This window comes from Bos mutus, chromosome 7, assembly GCF_027580195.1.
Source record: "Bos mutus isolate GX-2022 chromosome 7, NWIPB_WYAK_1.1, whole genome shotgun sequence".
Taxonomy (NCBI): domain Eukaryota; kingdom Metazoa; phylum Chordata; class Mammalia; order Artiodactyla; family Bovidae; genus Bos; species Bos mutus.
In genome coordinates this window covers 51670002-51680203 of record NC_091623.1, presented here as the reverse complement: position 1 = coordinate 51680203, position 10202 = coordinate 51670002, and the positions used below count along the sequence as shown (strand labels likewise).

Here is a 10202-nt window from a genome sequence, read left to right as displayed (position 1 = left end):
AGAGTCAAGCCCTCCACTTCCCACCAGCAGACAGTGAGGTGGTTGTGGGCCGGCAACACACACATTCACACTGTCCGAATGCTTAACTTTTATTTTCAAGTATAAAAGGCTTTGTCACAGAAGAGGGCCAGGGTCACAGGCAGCGGGTGAGGGGTCCAGAAGCCCAGGTGGAGGTGGACGTGTAGACCAACTGGCTCCCAGGTGCCATGGTCAGTCCCTTGGTGCCCCGTCTGCGCCTGGGACTGCCTGCTGGATGCCAAGAGGCCGAGGTAGCTGTGAGAGGAGCTGGGAGTTGGGTGGAGGGCACGGGCTCACATAACCGCACAACACTGGCACGTCTTCTGCTTAGGGCCGCTTGCCTCTTCACCTTCTGGAGGGGCAGATGGCTCCGGCTGCCGGGCAGGCGCATAGGTGGGCATGGGGCGGGCACTGGGGTTGGCCCTGGGCCCCTCCATCTGCAGCAGTGGCTGGCACTCAGCGGGCTGATCCTGAGCTGACATCTCTGCCAGGAGTGGGGTGGCATCTCCAGTGGGGTCCTGGCCCTCAGCAGGAGTTTGGGGCTTCACTGCTTCTGCTTCTGGGGAGCCTTCCTGCTTCTCCTGGGGCTGCTGTCCTTCATCTTCTGGCCTTGGCGCCTCCTTGGCTTCTGGGGGAGCCCCTGCCTCACTCACGTCCTCTGCCTGACATTCCTTTTCTTCTTCTGACTCTCTCTGCTCTTCCTCGACCCTGCGAGTCTTCTCTGTCTGCAATGGCTCTTCACCTCCCATTCTCTCTACCTTCAGTGAGTCCTCGTCTTCATTTTTCTCTACCTCTGATGGCTCCTCACCTCCGGTTCTCTCTACCTTCTGTGGTTTCTCATCTCTTGTCTTCTCTGCCTCCAGTAGCTCTTCACCTCCTGTTCCCTCTACCTTCTGTGGTTTCTCGTCTCCTGTTTTCTCTGCCTCCAAGGGCTCCTCATCTCCCATTCTCTCTACCCTCTGTGATTTCTCATCTCCTTTTTCCTTTTCCTCCAATGGCTTCTCACTTCCTATTCTCTCTGCCGCCAGTGACTCCTCCCCTTCTCTCTCTGCTGCCAATGGTTCTTGGATTGCCTCTAGCTTTTCCTCACCTCCTTTCTGCTCTGCTCCCAATGGCTTTTCATCTCTTCCCCTCTCTGCCCCTAGAGGTCCCTCAACTTCTTTTCTTTCGGCTGACAATGGTTCGTTACCTCCTGCCATCTCTGTTTCCACGCGTTCCTCACCTCTTCTCTCTGGCTCCATGGAGTCTGGGCTTCCTTTCCTCTCAAGCGCCAGTGACGTCTCTGCTCCTTCTGGCTCCGTGCCTGCCTTCCCCTCACTGCCTCTCTTCTCTGCACCTTCAGGTCCCTCCACCCGCCTCCTCTCCGCCTCCCACGTTTCCTCCTCGCCTCTGCCCTCCGCCCCCAATGGACTCTCATCCTCTTCCTCCCTTCCCAGTGCCTTTGGCCCTTCCAACCCCTCCACCTCCAGCTCCTCCCATTCCTCACTGAGGGTCACTCTTTCCACCCAGATGAAGGACCCCTCCTCTCCAAAGACCCCCTGCCCATCACCATCAGGGCTGCTCCTGGGGGCACCTTGTCCAGGAGCTGTTCCCCCTGATCCCTCCCGGAGCCCCAGGGAGCTGGTCTGCACGGCCTCTGGGCCCCTGCCTGCCTCCGCCATGGCCTCCAAGTCACTGCCCTCTGTGCCCCCCATCCCCTCCCAGACCACCTCCGTGATGGCCCTGTCCTCCTTGACCCATGAGGGGAGCTCTGGACGGCTGGCTTCCTGTCTGTCCCCGATGGCCTCCAGCACCATCTCCTCCACCTTAGCCTCCAGCTCCAGGCCTGTGGCCCCGATGGCACAGTCCTCTGTGGGCCTCAGCCCCTCCCACACCACCTTCACCATGCCTCCTCCTTTGGCCTCATTCACTGCCCCCTCAGGTGTTAGCACCCCCTGACTCGGCTCCTGCTCCAGAGGGGGGCTGGATCCAGGGCAGGGGCCATTGGCTTCTGAGGAGGTCCCTGCTGCCCCAGGGACCCGCCTCGGGGCTGCTGGAACCCCGGCAGCCTCAGTTCTGGGCTCGGAGGGGGACTCCGGGTATGCGCCCACCGGTCCGGCTGGTAAGGAGGCTCTCTTGTTTAGATCGGTCTGGCCTGGGGGAGTCAGGGAAGAGGAGAGATGGGGCAACAGAGTAAGATTCAGGCCCTTCCTCTTGCAATCCCCAGACCTCAAAACACCCACCTGCAGGACCTGACTCCACGTTGGGCTGGGAGAGAGGACGGTGACCCTGCAGGGATGGCAGAAACAAGGTCAGGGCAGCCCACATCTCACTTCCAGCCTCCAGCATGCCAGCACCCCTACTCTGCTCAAACTCCCCTGATGGCTCCCCATTACTTTGGACCAAACCATGAGTCTTCCTCACCTGTCTTATCTCCCTCTGCTGCACTGCCTTGCACATCGTATGTACCCAGTCAATCCTGTGTCCATGCAGCCACTCCCTCTATTGGGGATCTACTCTGCTAGCTACTGAGGTTACTTAAGGGACATGCATGCGTGCTCAGTCATGTCTGACTCTTTGCGACCCCGTGAACTGTAGCCTGCCAGGCTCCTCTGCCCGTGGAATTTTCCAGGCAAGAATATGAGATCGGGTTGCCATTTCCTACTCCAGGGGATCTTCCCAACCCAGGGATCAAACTCACATCTCCTGCATCAGCAGGCGGATTCTTTACAACTGAGTCACCTAGGAAATCCCACTTAAGGGATACTTAAGACTTTTGCTATTAGAACTTAAATTCCAGTGGAAGGAAGCAGGTAATAAACATAAAATACAAATCTGTAATTCAGGAAGTGAGAAGGGCTGTAATAGCAGGGGGAAAAGGCTAAGAAATGCCTGGGAGGTGATGGGGTGCCTCCTGTAGGTATAAAATGCAGGAGGGGGACTTCCCTGGTGGTCCAGTGGCTAAGACTCCATGCTCCTAACGCAGGGCACCGGTTCGACCCTTGGTCAGGGAACTAGATCCCACATGCTGCAACTAAGATCTGATGCAGCCAAATAAGTATTAAAAAAAAAAAAAATTGATGCAGGAGGGCCTCTTGGAGGTGGTGACACTGAACCCAAAAGGCCTGAAAGGTGAGAAGAGCCAGCCTTGAGTCAAGAGGTGGGAAAGGGCATTCCAGGAAGAGGGGAAAGGCAAGTGCAAAGCCCTGAGGCTATAATGAATTAGGCAAGTTCAAGGGATACAAAAGGGTCAAGGGTGGCTGGAGTGGAGTGAGGAAGGGATGGAGGGAAAGATGAGCTCAGGGAGGGGAGCTGGGGACCTGGCCATGCAACCACCTTAACCAAACCCCACAGATCTCCTCATAGGTCTCAATCCTACCCTCCTCTGTCCAAAGGTCTCCTCTCCCCTTCTGTCCTGAGACAGGCACCTGGGAGCCAAAGTAAGGCATCAAGGAGAGATGGGGGCTGTGGAAAACCCACAGCTTACTGTGGCCAGGTGCATCAGTTACTGGATCTATGGATACTGGATAATGTTCCTGGATCTATGGTATGGACTTCAAGGACAACCCAGAGAGCCAGATTTTAAGTAAAGTCATCTTAGTTTTCAAAGACCCATATGTTGTACGGCATGTGGATTATATCTTAATAGAGGCATTACCAAAACAAAATCCCAAACCCCTCAAATCATGGAGATGCCTCAAATTATTAGACCATCTCATGGGGATCCTTTTCCCATTTTTGGGGCTGAATTCTGAGAACACATCCCCACATTTTCTTATCTTTGTTTTTTTTTTTTGGCCAAACTGTGCGGCTTGTGGGATCATTTTAGTAATCCCAACCAGGGATTGAACCCAGACCACTATAGTGAAAGCACCAAGTCCTAACCGCCAGGGAACTCCCAGCCCCAGCCCCCCAGCCCCAACCCTGCCCCACAACATTTTCTGACTACTTTCCTCATTTAGGTCATATTGGCAATCAAATATCAAAATAGGGCTTCCCTAGTGCTCAGATGATAAAAAATCTGCCTGCAATGCAGGAGACCCCAGTTCAATCCCTGGATCAGGAAGATCCCCTGGAGAAGGAAATAGCAACTCTAGTATTCTTGCCTGGAGAATTCCATGAACAGAGGAGCTTGGCAGGCTACAGTCCATGGGGTCGCAAAGAGTTGAACACGACTGAGCGATTAACACAACACGACAACATATCAAAACATTCCATTGTGCCTGCTTCCGGTACCAAGCTATGATCTCACTGACCTTCTCTCACGCCTCTTCCAGCGGTGTGCTATTGTTATATATCCCCATTTTAGAGATGGGGAAACTGAGGCTTAGGCATGGAAAGCAATTTGCCCAAGACCACAAGAGGACCCAGGATCTAAACTGTGCTTGGGTACTTCTCTGGTGGTCCAGTGGTTAAGTACCTGCATTTCCACTGCAGGAAGCACGGGTTTGATCCCTGGTCAGGGAATTAAGACAGCCACATGCAGGGTCACAAAAAAACACAACAACTGTGCTTGGAGAGGTACTGCTTTGAGCTCTGCTGGTCACATCCCCTAGTTCCTCACCTGTCGTCGCCAGGTGGGCCTGCCTGAGGGCTTGTGCTGGGCACCTGTGGACGCACTCTGCAGCAGCTGCAGCTGGGATTGGAGTCTGGGGAAGAGAAGGGGCTGCTGGGAGCCTGGACCCCAGGCTCAATGGGCTACCCCCAACCGGAAGTCTCAGCGAAGTAGGCAGAGGAGCCTGGCCTAGTCAGAGAGGCAAAGCCACCAGGCAGGGGGCCCTACTCACGTGAACAAGCTGTCTTCCAGGTTCCGGATGCGGGCCTGAGCTTGGTCTTCAGGCGACTGGGGGTCCTGTGAGGTGGGATCCTGGGGCCGCTCTGGCTCCTCAGCTGCCCCGTCCATTAGCCAGCGTTCCCGGAGAGACTTCCTCTGGCCATGAGAAGGGGCATGTGGATGGACAGACATTTCTGCCTCAGGCTGGGATACGTGCCCTAATAATGCCAGGTGGGAAGCCACCCCGTTCCCAGCCGACAGCTTTCCCACGCTGGAAGAAACACCCATCAATCTCCCCAACTTTTCCAGAATGGGATAGACACCCCCAAAGGGGAAATAAACGTCCCTCTTAGCCCCTCTCTACCCCAAAGCGGAACAAACACGTTCCCAAGATCTTCCCAAAGGTGGAACAAACGTCCCCCATCACCACCAACCACTCTTCCCAAGCTGGGGAAGACGCCCATCCCCGAAGCTGGAACCAACTCCCCCAACCCCATGTCTAAAGAGAGGCTCCTTTGGTTCCCAGAACTGACTCTCATAGACACCCCCACTTCATTGCCCGGGCTAAGCAGGCGCCCCCGCCCGCCCCAACCTTGAGCCGCTCCACGCGGAGTTTCTCTTCCTCCAGCTCGCGGCGCGCCGCGCGTATCTCCTCTTGTAGCCGCCGCTTCTCCTGCGCACAGAGGACCCTGAGCTGCCCGCTGGCCGGGTGGGGCCGGGCGGGGCCGCCGCCTCCCCTTCCACCCTCCCTCCTCCGCCGGGTTAGCCGGGGCTCCCGGGGGCTCCCGGGACTCCCGGGGCTGCAAGTCGCACCGTGTAGCGGAACACACGTCGGGGCCCCAGGCGGGAAAAAGGTTGAGGGGCGGAGGCGCTGAGTCAGCAGCGGGTAGGGGCGGGGCCGGCCGCGCCCCAGATGCTGCGGAGGTCTCGCCCCGGCGGAAGGGGGGCGGGGTCTGTGGATGGGGAGGGCCCCGGGAATGGGAATCCAGAGGGGGAGGGGTCTGAGATAAGTGATTAAGAGGGATGCGATTCAGAGAGATGGGGGTCCAGATATGAGGATCCAATGGAGGGGGCTAGTGAGGTGGGGAGTCGGAAATGGAGGTGCAGTCGTGAGGATCCAGCGAGACTAGGATGTAGAGATGGTCCAGAGAGATGAGGATTAGTGAGATGGGGATTCAGAGATGGAGGTTCAGAGAGATGAGGTCCAGATATGGGGGTCTGAGAGAGGGGGTTTCAGACATGGTGTGTTTGGGAGACAGGGTTCAAGAATGGAACAGATGCTGCCGATTTGAGAGTGCGGAGTCCGCAGAGCTCCATTCTGGGGATGTTGATGATCATACAGAAGAACTGAGGAGCAGAGGGGCCTGAGGATTTTGGTGGGGCGCTCCAGGCACGGCTGGAGCTGAGGGTGCTCCCCCCACGTTCAGAGCGCTAGGCCTGCTCCCTGTGATAGGAAAGAGGTGAGGAAGAGGCCTGGGTATGGCGAGGGGTGCCCAGGGCTCAGGGCGCAGCGCACTGGTAGGGCGTCACTTACCGCGATGACCTCTAGTCGCTGCCGATAGAGGGAGCTCTCCGCCATGGGCCTGCAGGAAGACGGCGGGGGTTGAGGGGGAGCGGGGTTGAGGGGCGGCCGGCTTGGGCTGCGAAAGGAGCCTCCCGGGGGCCCAACCCTCAGCAGACCCATCTCTTGAACACCCATCTTTGAGCCAAGATCCCTGAACTGCTTGGAAATCAACCAAACCCAGTACTTTCCTCTATTTCTCCTTTGCACCTGGGAGGAGTCGGGGCAGAGGACAGGGGTCCTGTGAGGGGGAGAGAGCCCAGGCTGTGACAGGCTGAGCTAAATCCTTTCTGAGGCTTGACATCACCCCTCTGAGCCTCAGTTTCCCCATCTGTAAAATGGACCAGAATAGCTTGACCCTTCCTCACCTTGCAGAGAGAGATTCCCTTGCAGGGAAATATCTATCCATGCAGGAAAAACCTTAGGACATCGTGCCCCCCAAACAGTAGCATGGTTTATATTAATAATAATTTTAGGGAATTCCCTGATGGTCCAGTGGTTAGGACTGGGCTTTTACTGCTGAGGGCAGAGATTCTATCCCTGATCGGGAAACTAAGATCTCACAAGTCAAAAAGAAAAATAATGATAATTTAAATAATTCCCATGACTAATAATGTTTTAAATTAATTATAATAACCATTCCCAGAAGCTCAGATCCCACCAGGCCAGAACATGCTCTGTATTTTTTCCCAAACCCACACCCTCTCTGGACCTTGGCTGTTACCCAGCATCCCTTATGTACGGGTTGAGAGAGGGGGTGAGAGTCTGGGAGAGAAGTGTCCATCTCGCTGTGGACACATGCCATTGCCATGGTAACTCCAGAGCTGCCTCTTCCACTTGCAAACCACCCTCCCAGGGGGCAAGGATCACCAGGTCACACTGCCTAGTGCTGGACTCCGAAATGGGGGGAGGGGGACTTGCTGTTTAAGGTTTAACCTGCAATTCTCCCATCGTTGTCCTCCTCAAAGCACCCTAGGATTCCCAATGCTCAGCCTCCAGGGCACCCCTAGTCTATTTGGGCTCTCCCTGGAAGCTGGAGACTGGTTGGTACTGCAGTGCACGTCGGGGACAGTCATCGTCACAACAACTTACCATCACAGAGATGCACTGAGTGCCAGCTACATGGAGGTGCTTCCAATATCTAAAAGGATATATCTATCTGCCTGTTGGCCCTGATACGTAGCCCAGGGTGGGCACAGAGCAAGCCCTCAAACATTTATTAATTTGAGCACTATCCTATCAGATGAGCTTAAACCTCATTGCCCAGACTCTGGTGGGGCCTCTCGGATCTTCTCTGGCTTCACCATGAAGGCATAATAGTGAGCTCGCATTTAGCACTTACTATATATAGCTCTCTAAGTGCTCTTCCGGGCTTCCGCTAGGCTCCCGCAGCCATCTTCGCCTCCTCCTCCCTGCCCTAATCTTGAGACACTGTAGTCAACTTTTTGCTGAGTTGACATTCCAACTGAGAAGAAAATCAGCCAACCATTAGCCAGTGCACACCATGTGCTGGGCACTGTTAAATGCTTTACTCCTAGTAACTCATTTGGGGCTTCCCTGATGGCTCAGATGGTAAAGAATCCACCTGCAGTGCGGGAGATCTGGGTTCGATACCTGGGTTGGGAAGATCCGCTGGAGAAGGCAACAGTTACCCACTCCAGGATTCTTGCCTGGAAAATTCCATGGAGAGAGGAGCCTGGCAGGCTATAGTCCATAGGGTCGCAAAGAGTCAGACATGACTGAGCACCTTTCACTTTCAAAAAACTTTAGTAACATTTAACCCTCTCGACCATCCTAAAAGGTAAGTAGTACTACTGTCCCCATTTTACAGAAAAAGAAACTGAGGCTCTGAGAAGTGGCAGAAGACTTGTCTAAGGTGATTGAGTCAGGATTGGAACTCAAGGCTCTTAGAGCCCAAATACTGGGAACACTGTGGAGAAATGGAAGTTCAGGCATCTTCATCTTGACAGCCAGGGGACCAGAGATCAGCCTGGGGAGGTGGGTCTTAGTTCCAATTAGGGCAGGATGCTGAAGTTCATGCTTTACAGGGTGTCCCAAAGGAAGCTCAGACCCCCTGCTAATAGGTTTGCCCTGGGGGAGGCTAAAGTACCCCCTCAGTTCTCCCAGGCCCAAGATGTAATCACCCTGCCTCTTCCTTGCTGGGGGGGTGGGGGGAGATCAGATTCCCATTGCTAGGCAACCAGGTTTGTAGTTGGTGAATAATGCAACGGGGAACCCAAAAGAGTGAGGGACCCAACTGGGGTCCCTGGAGGGAGCCCCTTTTCCAGAAGTCTCTACAAACCTCTGGAACCCCCTCCATCCTCTGACTTTCAAAGGCCTTCACATCTCAAATATTAAACAATCTGCATACTTTGTTCAATGTTGCTTGTTTCTAAATCTTCAGCTTTTTGCCCTGCCAGGGACAGTTGGTGGTCATTTCATTAAGCAGGTAATCATTTCCCTGTTGAAATCCTCTTTTCCAGTTTGGGAACTGTTAACCTTTTTTCCTTTTGGATCTCAAGCATTTCTTCCCACCACAGACACCAAAGGATGAATTTAGAGGCAAAATATGAGAGTGAGAGACCCTGACATTCCCCATCCCCCATTCAAGTCATAGCCCCACCCCGCCTCTGGCTGGACTTTGGGCTTGAAGCCTGCCAGTGGAAAATCCCAAAAAAACAAGGCGGTGAGAATTCACATCTCCCACCTGACTTTCTAGGGAGGGGGGCGTTGAAGAGGCTGCAGGGTTGGCTGCCAGCCGCCCTTCACTCTTCCTGGCCCCCTTAGGAGAGGCTAGCTGGAGCTCTAACCAGCGACAACCCCCACCCCGCCGTCCCCCCATAGGAAGGCCAGCGTCTTCCATGAGCCCCTCCCAGGCCCTGCCCACTGGCCCCCCTGACCCCCGACACTTACATGGGTGTGGCCAGAGACCACACATGGCTCGGCAGGGCCATCTCTGCCCAGAAGCCCACGTTCTGATTTCCAAATTCCAGACCTACCACCCCGGGTGCTTGCCGAAAGGTGCCCCGGAGGCTGTGACTTGGCTGTCGGGAGTTGGGGGTGGGGGGCAGCAGGCGGGCACTGGGAGAGCTGGTCCAGCTGGTTTGGGCCAGGAGGCGGGAGAAGCCTGGGCCGGGCTGAGGGGGGCTGGGGGCTGGCGGGCAGTTCTGGGGAGGTACTATCAGCTGTCCTGATCAATTATTTACCAGCCACTGGCCTCCTTGCTGCACTCGGCTGCCTCCCGGCAAATGCACTTTCACATGCCTGGTCAAGCCTGTGGACTAGGGCTGGGACTCCCTAACCCCCTCAGACAAGAGCACCTTTACTTGGCACCCTAGACATTTCAAGTCCGGCTGCCCACCAAGGGTAACCTGCCTTCGAATACTGCTGCTTTTACATACTACTGCCCTCCCTTCTTGGACCCTGATCTCTGGGGTGAGGAGGAAGGGCTGATTCCACCAGAAGATTCTGGAGACCAGAGCCTGTGCCTCATGAGAACCAGAAGGCTTGAGCTCTGGACAACTCAGGGCAGCTTCCCTTTCTGGACCTCAGTTTCCCCTTTCCGAAAATGAGAGATTTCGATCAAATAGCCTCCAGGACACTGGACGCCCCTTAGATGTGATAATTACTGGGGGAGTGTGGTGATGAGAAATGTCTAGAGAACTTCTTACCCAAGTCTTGAAGATCCCTATTCAATCCTCCCACCATCCCTTTCTTAAAGGAGCAGCGCCCTTTTTCTCAGCTGATCATGTGTTTTATCCAACCATCCTCGTGGGGAAATCATCTCCTACTCTCCAGGCTGGTCTGCTGCAGCCCCCAGCACTCTTGTGGTCAAGCTGTACAGCATGCAGGGTCTTAGTTCACCCCACC

The 10202-nt window shown here is 55.1% G+C and overlaps 1 protein-coding gene across 2 annotated transcripts; it reads right to left on the bottom strand.

The window, feature by feature from the left end:
* Window positions 1-79: 79 nt before the first annotated feature.
* On the bottom strand, window positions 80-9371 carry PALM3 (paralemmin 3). 2 transcript variants are annotated; one of them, XM_070373535.1, is made up of 7 exons: window positions 9246-9371; window positions 6306-6354; window positions 5364-5444; window positions 4785-4927; window positions 4562-4646; window positions 2241-2286; window positions 80-2152 (listed from the first exon to the last, which is right to left on the bottom strand). In XM_070373535.1, exons 1-7 carry the CDS (start codon window positions 9284-9286, stop codon window positions 312-314), a joined length of 2286 nt encoding a protein of 761 aa, XP_070229636.1. In that variant the 5' UTR covers window positions 9287-9371; the 3' UTR covers window positions 80-311. The 2 variants fall into 2 exon arrangements, with proteins under 2 accessions (XP_070229636.1, XP_070229637.1); XM_070373536.1 differs by lacking the exons at window positions 6306-6354; window positions 9246-9371 and adding an exon at window positions 5585-5702.
* Between the last annotated feature and the right edge of the window lie 831 nt (window positions 9372-10202).

Bases quoted from the DNA above. Each gene is read 5' to 3' on its own strand.
- PALM3 (XM_070373535.1), bottom strand. From the start codon at position 9,286: ATGGCCCTGCCGAGCCATGTGTGGTCTCTGGCCACACCCAT. The intron at 4,928-5,363 runs GTTGGGGCGGGC...TCTCATGGCCAG, and splicing joins TCCGCGTGGAGCGGCTCAAG to AGGAAGTCTCTCCGGGAACG. The intron at 2,153-2,240 runs GTGGGTGTTTTG...TGACTCCCCCAG, and splicing joins CGTGGAGTCAGGTCCTGCAG to GCCAGACCGATCTAAACAAG.